Source organism: Macaca nemestrina, chromosome 5 (assembly GCF_043159975.1).
Source record: "Macaca nemestrina isolate mMacNem1 chromosome 5, mMacNem.hap1, whole genome shotgun sequence".
Lineage (NCBI taxonomy): Eukaryota > Metazoa > Chordata > Mammalia > Primates > Cercopithecidae > Macaca > Macaca nemestrina.
In genome coordinates this window covers 47,677,989-47,691,348 of record NC_092129.1, presented here as the reverse complement: position 1 = coordinate 47,691,348, position 13,360 = coordinate 47,677,989, and the positions used below count along the sequence as shown (strand labels likewise).

General features: G+C 39.5%; 1 protein-coding gene across 1 annotated transcript in view; it reads left to right on the top strand.

Moving 5' to 3' along the window:
* LOC105465749 (HIVEP zinc finger 2) overlaps nt 1-13,032 on the top strand; it is an 88,199-nt gene extending 75,167 nt beyond the window's left edge. The window contains exons 7-9 of the mRNA XM_071096526.1: nt 2,953-3,054; nt 3,827-4,722; nt 10,565-13,032. Coding sequence (XP_070952627.1) covers nt 2,953-3,054; nt 3,827-4,722; nt 10,565-11,389 — 1,823 coding nt within the window. The 3' untranslated portion in view covers nt 11,390-13,032. The remainder of the gene's footprint in view (nt 1-2,952; nt 3,055-3,826; nt 4,723-10,564) is intronic.
* The last annotated feature ends 328 nt before the right edge of the window (nt 13,033-13,360 follow it).

Here is a 13,360-nt window from a genome sequence, read left to right as displayed (position 1 = left end):
TGGATAGCTATTTCTTCATGTTGGAAATGTTATGTGATCTAGATAATATTTATACCAGCATTGAAATCCTGCACATGCAGTGGTATTAGAGAAGCAAGGCAGCAGCTGGGAAGAAAACATGTGCTCTTGGTCAGTTTCAAGATTATAAATAATGTAGAGACCCACACATTCCCAGGTGGGCGCCTCCATCCACAGTTGCATTAATTATGCATAGAAATTTGATAGCTTGTGTTCCCTGTTTTTATCAGCACAGAGACAATTTCTGATTCTCAGTACATAACTGTTAGTCTTATAAAACTGGGACTTGCCTTGAAGTTTTTTTAAAAAATCCGTTTTTAACAGATAGATTTATGTGAAAATATTTTACTGAAAGAAGTTGCTTCAGTTATATTTTTAGAGGTTGTTTGATTTTTGCAGAAGTGTGTTTTACCTTAGGTTCAGTGGATACTATAGGCATTCCCTCACCACTTTAAATTTTCATATTGATTAATCTGCTCTGATACCCTTCAAGAAAAATAAATATCCAGTAAAATTATCTTTGATAGAGAAATGTATAGCTATATTCTTTTATAGCTGAAAATCCTAAATTGCTGTATTGGTTGTAGAAGTGTAAATGGGTAGCCTCTCAACATATCTGTTTCCTTTTTATTAAAAAGATCTATATGACAGGAGTGCCTCATTTGAAGCTGAAATAAAGTATGTGTTCATTTGCATCTCAAAAAATAAACATATGGCCTTTTAAATGCCACTCACCTTTGCACAATCAAGCCCTTTATACAGAACTTTACTAAGAGATTCCCTAGGAGATAAGAAAATAAAAACTTTGATTTTAGGGAATACTGCAAATTCAGGAGTCATTACGAATGATACATATCTTCACTGGGCATATGAGTTTGCTGCAGGTGTAGTTGTGTGAAAAACTGGATGAAGAAATGAGACATCTCTAGATATTTTTAAAAATCAAATTAAGTCTGCCTCTGAATCATCATCTCCTGAAGGAAATAATTTATTCTTGGTCATTATTGGAGTTTCCTTGTCACCCTTTGGGAATGTGCAAATGTCTCAGAATCTTAAAATGAGCAAAACATCCTGGAAAACCCTGCCAGTTTTCACCTCCGGCTGAAATGCCTGTTGTCCAAACCCACATTTTCGTTTGAGCACAGATGGAACGCCCTTGCACGACCAATCCCTTCTCCTCGTCTGTGCCACTTCTTCAAGGGCCTCCCCCGCCACTCTCCTTCCCTCTCCTTGTCCTTATACATTACTTCCACAGCTCATGACTTTAACAAACTAAAGCCATGGTGGAATTGTTTCAGATCCAGATTTCTAGCTACAGACCTATTCTGAAGATGCGAGTCTAAAGCCTGACTATCCTTGGAATGGAGAGAAAAATGTAGGAGAAAGAAACACATACTAAAATCTAAATAAACTCTCCTGATACACTTAGCATCCATACCTATATACATCATAGCATACTTGCACTCTGGCAGAAGTGGTTATTTTTATTAGTTTATAGATACGTTTCATTAATTTTCTAGATTTAAGGATTCTTGATATGTCTATAACATTTTTGAGCTCTTTAAAAAATGGCAGATAAAAGTTTTGATAAATAAGAGCAATGGGGGCCTGGAAATATTTCTATGTTTGGAATTATCAAAACAGCATGTAAAATTGATAAGTATATAAGCAATAAGTAAATAATAAAGCAATATGAGTAAAATAATAACGGTGTCCCAGTTTTAACTGTGGCTCATACATTACATGAACAGCAAGCTTAACACTCCTACAAGAGGAATAAACTATGCTAGCAGGCTGAGTTTCTGCTAGCAGGCTGAGTTTCCACGGAGATTTCACAGAGCCTTCTCTTAAAGTATTTGTTAGTACATTGCTAAAGCATTGTCAGAGGCACAGATAACATTATGGCTGTTTTCACTGAAGTGATGTAAAGGTTCCTTACAACTGAATTTGTTCCTGAATCTCTTTTGATAAGTTATATGGCATACAATTTATATATATAAATATATGTGTGTGTGTGTGTGTGTGTGTGTGTGTGTGTGTGTGTGCATTCTTCTATAGATCCTGGGTCAAGGAGGATTGGATCAATGTTTTCAAAATTTCTCACATTTCATAAAGCAGTTATACAAATTATATAAATAATTTATATACACACATTCATATACACATATAGTTGTATATGCCATTATCATTACAACATTTTCAGCATGAAACCTTTCTTTTTTTCTTAGCATGATAGGAGCCGGAAGATAAATAAAAAGAGAATGTTGCAGCTCCAGAATTTGAAGAATTGCTGTCATAACGTTTGCTAACATATGCCAGACAGATAGATGCTAAATACTGGGAATAATGCTCCCTATGAGAGTTAGCTAATTATTTGTATGGATCTTTCAGTGCACTGACAAGGTTTGCCCTCACATTAGTTTGTATGTATTTTTCTTCTGAACTTTGAAGATCCTTGGAGGTTACCCTATACCTGATCAATACCAGAAGGTCAGGGGCCCAGTGGGTGTGTTGAGAATATTTCATTCTGAAGTATCTCTGAGGTATGTGGCCAGATTGTGTTTCCCTGTTTACGTGGAGTCCCAGGAGGCTGGTGCATTTGGATAGATATGAGATCCCTTCTCAGGCAGAAGAGCCTGGGATTTCCAGTTTTGCTTGGAGCCTACTCTTGAAAAGATGTGAGCCTGGACTTCCACATATCTTCTAGAATAAAGAATATCTGAGATTGGGGCAAAGCTCTCAGGGATTGTTATATTCAAAAACCAGATTGTTCTTCTTAAGGTTGAAACAAGGGATAGTGGGTAGAAACAAATCTGTGTTACATGATGAATTTAATAAAATTAGTTCATTTCGCATTGAATTTGGAGCAGCCATCAGCAGTTGTTAATTTGATAACCAATTAATTTATCTCTTCTTTTTGGCTACATTTTCAAGGAAACCTAACGAAGCATATGAAATCTAAAGCACACATGAAAAAATGCCTGGAATTGGGAGTCTCAATGACATCGGTGGATGATACAGAAACTGAGGAAGCAGGTATGTCATAAATGAGTTGACAGACATCTTCATTATGCACAGTGGAGCTCTGTGGCTGAGGTGGTAAAATAAGTTTAGATATTTTTAAAAAGTGATCACTTTTCATTTTATTAAATACTAAATATAGAAAATAAATCTGACACATTGAATTGCTTGAAATCTACTGAGAAGAAATGCATTTCTGTTTTGACTCTGAAGGCAAAAAAGGCCTTACTATGAGAATACTTCTATTTAGAGCCATGAAGGGAATAGAATTGCACTTGCTTTGTGATAGCAAATTAGATTTTATGAGGCTTTTTGGGAAATTTGAGAAGTATTTTAATGTATTATTATTTAAGTTAAGAAGAATCCCTGTAGGAAAACAAACAAACATCATTGAGGTTGGCCAGACCTCCTGAGATACATCACTTAGACATACGTTTGTACCTGAGCTTGCAGAGACAGGTTGTTGCCTTTCTTTTTCCTCTAGCATCATCATTAACATTATCCATGCTCATTTGTTGAGGGTTTTCCGTGAGTGGGATGATGTCTGAGATATAAAGTCCTACTGTGGAATCTTTCTTGTAAGTTGTTGATGAAAACAAATAGATAAACAAGAAGATAGAATGAATGCAGGGTCACACAGTGGCCTCATTTTATAGGAGTTCTCAGACATAACTGTCTATGGGCACTAGGGACTGGGAAAAACTTTTAGAAAGAAATGGGGCTTAAATAAGATCCTAACCTTGACATTTGGATCTTGATCTCCATTATCTTTGTTCAATTGTTTCAGAAAATATGGAAGATTTGCACAAAGCAGCAGAGAAGCATAGCATGTCCAGCATTTCAACTGATCATCAGTTCTCAGATGCCGAGGAATCAGATGGTGAGGATGGAGATGATAATGATGATGATGATGAAGATGAGGATGACTTTGATGACCAGGGAGATTTAACACCAAAAACAAGATCAAGAAGCACGAGTCCTCAGCCTCCTAGATTCTCCTCTTTGCCTGTGAATGTTGGCGCCGTACCCCATGGGGTTCCTTCAGATAGTTCCCTGGGACATTCTTCATTGATCAGCTATTTGGTTACTTTGCCAAGTATTCGAGTTACTCAGCTTATGACACCCAGTGACTCATGTGAAGATACCCAGATGACAGAATACCAGAGGCTGTTCCAGAGCAAAAGTACAGACTCAGAACCAGACAAAGACAGATTGGACATACCTAGTTGTATGGATGAGGAGTGCATGCTACCTTCAGAGCCAAGCTCCTCTCCCAGGGACTTCTCACCCTCAAGTCGCCATTCCTCTCCAGGATACGATTCTTCACCCTGCCGAGATAATTCACCAAAGAGGTATCTGATACCCAAAGGAGATTTATCTCCCAGAAGACATTTATCACCTAGGAGAGATCTGTCACCCATGAGACATCTTTCACCAAGAAAGGAAGCTGCACTGAGAAGAGAGATGTCCCAAAGAGATGTTTCACCAAGAAGGCATTTGTCTCCTAGGAGGCCAGTGTCTCCTGGGAAGGATATCACAGCGAGAAGAGACCTCTCTCCTAGAAGAGAGAGAAGATACATGACCACCATAAGAGCGCCATCTCCCAGAAGGGCTTTATACCATAACCCGCCATTGTCCGTGGGGCAGTATTTGCAAGCAGAGCCAATTGTATTGGGGCCTCCTGTAAGTATAATTCACTTTTCTTTCTAATATATAAGTGGAAGCACATTGGTGCCTCCTGATAATGCACTGGTGTGAAATTTAGTAGAATATGGGTATCTGTCATGGGTGGAGTGAATCTGGCTACTGAAAATAGTAGGGAGACATTTTTGTCATATGCTATTGTTGGTAACATGGCTGTGGCATTACCCGAAGTGTAGCATTGCATCAGAGCCGCAGTGCATTCCCAGTGGGAATAAGTGAGACCTTTCTGAATGCTTTCTAAACCTAATTAATGATAGACATAAGCTGAAGCCTTTTTGTAAGTAAAAAAGATGAACCTTTAGAATGCCATGACTGCATGGACGTACACTCACAGGGACATTTAGACATCACTCATCGCCAGGTAAGGATTCTAATTCAGTTGTTAACCTTGACTTTCAAAAACTTTTTATTTTTTAGATTTTTATTTATTTAGTTTTTTGAGACAGGATCTCACTCTTTCACCTAGGCTGGAGTGCAGTGGCACGATTTTGGCTCACTGCAACCTCTGCCTCCCAGGTTCAAGTGATTCTCCCATCTCAGCCTCTGGAGAAGCTGGGACTACAGGCGTGTATCACCACACTTGGCTGATTTTTGTATTTATTGGTAGAGACAGGGTTTCACCATGTTGGCCAGGCTGGTCTCGAACTCCTGACCTCAAGTGATCCACCTGCCTTGGCCTCCCAAGTGCTAGGATTACAGGCATGAGCCACTGCACCTGGCCTCAAAGACTTTTATTTTTTAATACATTCATTACCTTGCCCATCATGAGTGGACACGTGAAACTGGTCAGGGACAGGGAGAGGAGAGAATGACACACTCGGCACGTTTATAAATCGAAGACATGAGCCTGTGTGCTTTTCTTGCCATTACTATCATCAAATGCACTGGCTCAGTGGAAGCGTGGGCCCAAGGAGAAAGGGAAATCAGGAGAGCTAAGCGAGTATGTGCAGAGATTTCTGTGATGTGCCTTCATTATAGATGAAAATAACAGTAGCCATCATGGATTACATTTAAGCAGTAGGTTTAATACAAATTCATTAAAAAAGCACCTGTCCTACCTAATTCCACGGCTCAGTAGATTGTGATGTCTCTCAGTTTGTGTAGGATTTTCAAAAATGAGTAAAGCATGCACTTAGCATAGACAGAGGCACGATACCTTTGGAATCTGTCTGCCTTAAATGTGTTTTGATTTCCTCGTCTCTGCTCTTTGTTGTACTCCCTGGCTCCGGATCTCTGTGTCATGTGCATCAGCACCATCCTTCACAGCCACAGAAGACACTGCCAGCTCCCAGTTCTGTTTTATCACTGCCCTGGCGGCCAATTTTCTCCCTCTCATCACCTTCCACCACCCTGAATCCTGAGCTCAGCCTGTCATTTTTTCACTTTAGGAAACCTGCTGCATTCATGTCCCCATCCCCAGCACTGTCTTTTCACAAATCTGGTACCAACTTCATGATGAAGCAAATCCTGTAGAAACGTGTATGGCAATTGGGATGCTGTTTACCAAGCTAACAAATTAGCAAGCTAATAAGAAAAAGAGATACATTTCCACAGGTTTTGGTGCCTTAGCGAAAATAGGAAAAAGGGATCTTCTGCAGTTGATGCCATTACAACACGAATAGAGAACTGTAAATCCCCTGGATCGTGTGACACCAAGTCTGGGATGACACATGCTTTCTGTGGTATACACGCAGTGATGCTGGCAGAGTGTGTTAGACAAGCCTCTCCCTGCCATCCGTGCAGCCTGTGTTCTGGCATTGGCCAGGTGGATTGAGAGTGTGGCATTTGTGAAACAGTGGTGCATATTCAGTCAACTGCAAACATGCAGTTTTTCAGTCAGAAAAAGTAAACCTTTAGTGCAAACATGCTGTGGTTGTAAAAAAATTACAGGAACCCACAGTCAAGTTGGGCAAAGGAATTGAAAGAGTGGACTAAGTAAGTTCATCTGAGTTTTAGATATGTGCCCAGAAAGTTGGAGAGAGGTGAGTTTAGTAGTCGCTGAATTTGTACCAGTTTTTTAATGTGTTTTTGTTGTTTCATTTTTGTTTTTAAATATCAGATCATGGGTATTACTATTATTATTATTATTATTATTATTATTATTATTATTTTGAGATGGAGTCTCGCTCTGTCACCAGGCTGGAGTGCAGTGGCACGACCTTGGCTCACTGCAGCCTCCACCTCCTGGGTTCAAGCAATTCTCCTGCCTCAGCCTCCCAAGCAGCTGGGACTATAGGTGCCTGCCACCACGCCCAGCTAACTTTTGTATTTTTAGTAGAAACGTGGTTTCACCATGTTGGCCAGGATGGTCTCGATTTCCTGACCTCATGATCCACCTGCCTCGTCCTCCCAAAGTGCTGGGATTACAGGTGTGAGCCCCCATGCCCAGCTGATCATGGGCACATTTCATAGTGTTGTTAAACTTTATCATTTATGATGCTTTTGGTCTCCCCGGTTTAATTCTCTTTAGAGGATGTATAGCCTGCTGCATTGTTCACATGCCTCCCTGATGTAGGGACAACTGGTCCCAATCACTGCCCACTTTATGCTTTCTCACACCACAGGACACTGACTGTGGTGTGAAGGTACCTTATAGCCCAGTGTGACATATTCATATTCTGGCTGCTTTTGGAGTGATGGTGATCATAGCAAACACAGGTTTGGAGGAAATGAATGAATTCACATGCAGATTGTGTTACGTGTATGTGCATATATATGTATACACACATATACACATGGGTACAAATGTACATACACAGACATCTATATATACATCTATATACCAGATCTCTTACCCCACTTATCTCTTCAACAGTAGGGCAGTAAGGACCTCTAGATGAAAATGATGAGAAGGAGGTAGAAGAGCAAGAGGCATCCTGCCACCCTGTCGTTTTTGCCCCAGTGCCCCTGTTAGTTTTAATTTTAAGATAGATAGATGGATGGATAGATAGATAGATAGATAGATAGATAGATAGATAGATAGATAGATAGATAGATAGATAGAGAAGGTAAGTATGTTTTATCCATTTATTCAGTATTTACTGAATTTTTGAGGGTCTACTACACATGGTTCAAGGTTGAGGATGAAATAATATTGTGGCTTGTGGCCTTATCTTTTTTTTTGATAAATAAATTTCCTTTTCCATTTTAAAAATGTTGCAGATAGATAGCAAGAAGAGAAACAAAGGTGTGCCCAGGCCGTGAGTACGTAGTGTAGATGAAGATTGTGTCTAGGGAAACAGTCAACATTCATTCGTATCCCTTGTTATCTGTGTGATCTTGGGCAAGTCACTTAACCTCTTGACCACAGTTTCTTCATTTGTTTCTGGCAGCCAGGGAGGTGGCCCATACAAATTTCTGTCCCTGAAAGAACGTGTCATTCAGCTGTAAGGAATGTAGTGGGCAAACAGCCTCCTACTGGTATGTCAGCACTTTCAGGACAGGACTGTTTTCAAGCCAGGTCCATGCTTTCCAAGCAGCCCCAGCCAGTGACTGAGCACAGATGGGTCACTTCTCCCCTGCTCCCTGCTGCCCCCAAGGAGGCTCTTGCTCTTCTATCTCCCTCTCATCATTTGCGTCTAGAGGTCCCTACTGCCATACTGTTGAGGAGATGAGTAGGGTAATAGATCTGGTACATGCGAATAGATGTATATATAGATGTCTGTGTATGTATGTTTGTACATATGTGTATATGTGTCTATATATATATGCACTTACACTTAACATAATCTACATTTGAATTCACTATTTGTTTTTCCATGACAAAATTTTTCTTACTGAGATTTAAGTAAGATGAAAGTTTGTCCACCACATTTATAAGGCCCGAATTACATAACAATAAGATTGCAAATGGAGTAAAAACCAAAGTAGAGAAAACTTACTGGGAGTTTCTTTGGAGGATGAAGAAGGGGTGAATGAGAGGAGAGAGGATGTGTAGAAATTCCTGGTGGGGCTTGGAGCAGTGGAAGTGGCCACATGGTAGAAATTCTACTTGTACACGTAGCTCTGTGGTTAAAATCAGTGAAGGGCTAAATTTGAAACTTTCATTAGTAGCACCAATAAGATTTTACTGGATTTAGAACATGTTGAGTATTATTGTGGTTTTAGAGGACAATTCATGACTCCATTTGTCAGCCTGGAGTTGGGGATCTCAAGTCAGTTTACGTAACAGGACATCTCTCTCTCTGACTTCTGTCCCACTTCCTCTGTTCCCCCACAGATCCATTCTGATGGGCTGTATGCAATGGAGGTCATGGAATAGCAGCCAGAAGTAAAATGGAAAAATAAACAAGCTCGATTTTATTTTAAACTTTGAATCTGTGATTGCTGTGATTAAAAGAAAACATACTTGATTATCTTCAAAGATTGTTACTGTAGGCATTACAGGTCTTCCTCCCAAACTGGTGTTTGATGAAGGAGACATGCCTTTTCCAAACCTGATTAAATACAAGGGGGATTTTGTCTATGTGCAGAATTTAAATGATTCTCATACCGTAAAATCCCCACCTTTCCCAGCTTATGAGGTCCTGATAATGATAGTGTTGATGCAATCATCACTATCACCGTTTCACTCACACTTTCAGGAGAACCCATGTTTCCAGCTTGTGTATGACATATCACAGAGGAGGGTAAGGGCTAAGCATCTCAGAGAGCAGCAGAAATCACAGTCTAGATAGAACTGGATGAATCTTTAATGGTATAGAGCATACCTTGAGTTTTAGAACTGAAACTCTTGAAATGAAAAAGAACAGTTTCTTTGGCTCTATCCTGGACTACTAGTGTACTGTATGGGTTTATATCTATCTATCTATCTTTGGTTCTCAAAAAATAGAAAAAATGAAACCCTTTTTAGATGACAGTCCACTAAAGAATGAATCACAGTAATTAAAATCTGATAATATTAAATCTGACAATCTAAGTTGTATTTCACTACAGAAACAGTATAGAAAATAAATTCTCCATTTTCAGGACTAGGACTGTGGAATCTGAAATTCTGGCTGAACATTTTAAGCATCCTTAATTTATTGATTGCCAACAAGATATTGAGGTGGAAAAAATAATATTTATTGGTGTATATAATATAAGTTGGTAACTGTCTGAAATAGTGTTAACTACTTCTATGATGGATAGTTTCCTTTAAAAAATTATTATTGATGTAAGACTTAAATGGCCTTGGTTTGTTATTGGATGAAGAAGTTGGTCTTCTGCATTGAGCATCTCTTAGCAGGAATGCATTCCTTTAGACCAATGTCTTACACATTGGAGGAACCAGTTTGTGGTTCCATTTTGTCATCTGTTCTGTGGAAAACTTTTTTAAAAAGCCAATTTTCAGACTTGTCATTCCAATTATATACCCATCAACACTTAAGAAAAATATTACAAATCTGTCCAGTATAGCAACAGATGGTAATCTTTTTATTTCCTTTTGAATTAAAAAATATTATTAATATTTATTAGTGTTTTTTGCTCAGTAAACTTTTTTTGCCAATTATCCATTAATTTCTTTTCATTATCTCTTACAAAAAAAACAGAGCTGAAATGTGTCTCTGTACCCAGTGGAAAACATCCTGACTGCTTTATCACCTTGCTGTTTAGAAACAAAAGCAACTTTTCACAGGCAGACACCTTTATTCAAGGATTATAAAAGACAACAGAGAAATCTCCTTTGTCTTGAAGTAGGAAAACTTGATCAAAGGATTAGGTATTGAAGCCTCTCTAGGTAGTGAATGTGTGAGTGGGTGAGTGAATGAATCCAATAGCTTGACCTAAGAACGAAGCATAGCAGGATCTGAATTTTGTGCTCTCTTTGTTCTCTGTGCAGAACTTAAGAAGAGGATTACCTCAGGTTCCTTACTTCAGTCTCTATGGAGACCAAGAAGGTGCTTATGAACATCCAGGCTCCAGCCTTTTCCCGGAGGGTCCTGATGACTATGTCTTCAGTCATCTTCCACTCCACTCTCAGCAACAAGTGCGAGCTCCTATCCCCATGGTGCCCGTTGGTGGGATCCAGATGGTTCACTCCATGCCGCCAGCCCTTTCCAGTTTACATCCTCCACCCACGTTGCCCCTGCCAATGGAGGGCTTTGAGGAGAAGAAAGGCGCGCCTGGGGAGTCCTTCTCCAAGGACCCCTATGTGCTTTCTAAGCAGCATGAGAAGCGAAGTCCTCATGCTTTGCAGTCATCTGGTCCACCTAGCACTCCCTCCTCTCCTCGGCTATTGATGAAACAGAGCACTTCGGAAGACAGCCTAAATGCAACAGAGCGGGAACAGGAGGAAAATATACAGACTTGTACAAAAGCCATTGCCTCTCTCCGGATTGCCACAGAAGAGGTAGCTCTGCTTGGGGCAGATCAGCCAGCGCGGGTGCAGGAGCCCCACCAGAACCCCCTGGGAAGTGCACATGTTAGCATTAGACACTTTAGTAGACCTGAGCCAGGTCAGCCCTGTACCTCAGCCACCCACCCTGACTTGCATGATGGTGAAAAGGACAATTTTGGTACATCACAGACTCCATTAGCTCACTCCACGTTTTACAGCAAGAGTTGTGTAGATGACAAGCAGTCGGACTTTCACAGCAGCAAGGAATTATCTTCAAGCACAGAGGAAGGCAAAGATCCTTCGTCAGAAAAGAGTCAGCTACATTGATCTACGATGCATGGAGACTTTCATTTCCACATTTTCCCATTTTTTTTTTTGTTTTTGTTTTTCTAGAAATGGAGGTAATCAAGTTTATAGCATGCCTGTCCTAAGTTACAGTAGTTTGCTATTATATATACTTTTGTTATATCAAAAGAATTAGGTAAATTAACAAGTCATCATGAGCCTGACCAAAACAAAATTTGAAATTAACCTATTGGGTCTGGTACTTTTAAAATTGTACAGATGTTTGTGCCTTTTCTTTACTTTGCTTATATTCTTATAAGCATTTTTTAGCAGTAATTTGTACATATTTTAGAATTTGTGTATCTGCTTTGTAATAAATGTAATTTCTTTCCTTTTTTGGACACTTGGATCTAAATGATGTAAAGCAAAACAGCATCAATATATATGTGAGGTTGCACTAAAACATATTTTTATATGATTAAAACTGAACAGCTTTTATGTACAGCTCTGATTCTGTAATACTAATATTTATTTACTTTGTTTCATAAATTGTACATTTTTTCTTAATGTTGTGGATTGCTTTTCTATGTGAAGCATGGGATTTACTGTTGCGTAACTAGAACAAAAATGTACATTGTAAACAAGATATTTAAACTAGAGTATCTTATTCTGCACTTATGCATTAGTTAAAAAAAAAGATAAAGGATGTATCAGTCAGTTCTTAACTCTTGTATATTTTTTTGTCTCTTGTTTGCTGGATTGACTATAACTTAAGTGCTGATTGTGATTTTAAAATGATAGTACCGTAAAGCATTAAAGTAAACAATGTGCTATTGTGAGTTTTTTCAAAGCTTTATAAATCAGTTATAAATAATATTAAAAGTATTTGGTCTTATGTGAACATGTTGATCTATATACTCATCTAAAAATATGGGAAAACATTCCACCCCATGTAAATATGTACAAGTGCATCACTGGTACAATTTTATGTAACTCAGTTGGACACTAGGTTGCCACAGACCTATGCTAGGTGTCTTTAAAAAATTAAGGTGACAAAGCACATGGGACTGTGTAGAGCTTGGTTATCGGCCGGCCCGGTGGCTTGGCAGGCAGTGCTGTGCGCTGCTCATGGAGAAGACCTGGGCTTAGAGTCTCCTTAGTTCTTGCTACACAGGATGGTGACTGGAACTAAGGCTGCACAGAGGGTCGCACTTGGACTCTGAGGGTTGGGTGTGGAAGGGGGAAAAGGGGATGGAAACCTGCTCCCCAGCTCTTCCTGTCAGTCAGTTTACATGGGAACAGGGTTAACATCTGTGTTAGGGGAGGTCACCTTACCCTTTTGCACAGGGTAAGAGTGTCAGACTCCTGGCTATCTCAGGGGGAATGGAGAAAAGAATCTTTCAAGGGCAAAGAACTCGTGAGAGGATGTCTGTTGTATGTAATACTCACAATGGCTTTTGGTTAGTGTTGAAGGTGGGAAGAGCCTTTGTAGGTCCAGAAGAGTGGAAGAGAGGGAGGGGTACAGCAACATGTGCACAGGCACGCACATGTGTGCACGCACGCACATAATCTGGGTTATCTTTGTGCTATATAGTGGATTATAATTCTGTGAAACCAAGTTTGTATATTGAATTACATTAAGGAGTGTTCTTTAAAAAGAGAAATAAATATACAATTACATGCTTGAGGTGTCTAGTTCTTATGTGTTGCTTTACATTTTAATTTCCCAGTTTTGTTTCTAAAGAAATTTTGATACTAGCAACATACCATCTGTGCTTTTAATTGCCAGGCTCTGCCCATCCTGAGTATGAATGCTTTTAACAAGTGAGAAGACAGTCATTGGCTTCCATAGATTATCTGATTAGAACAGATAGTGGTCACCAAGGTGTGGGCCTAGAAATAGACTTATCCAAACTTCATGGGCCTGGGCAGCATACATTGCATCTGAACAGATTCATGAATAAAGCAAATTATCATTTTCCCTTCTGCCTCTCTTGCAGTATGTATACTTAT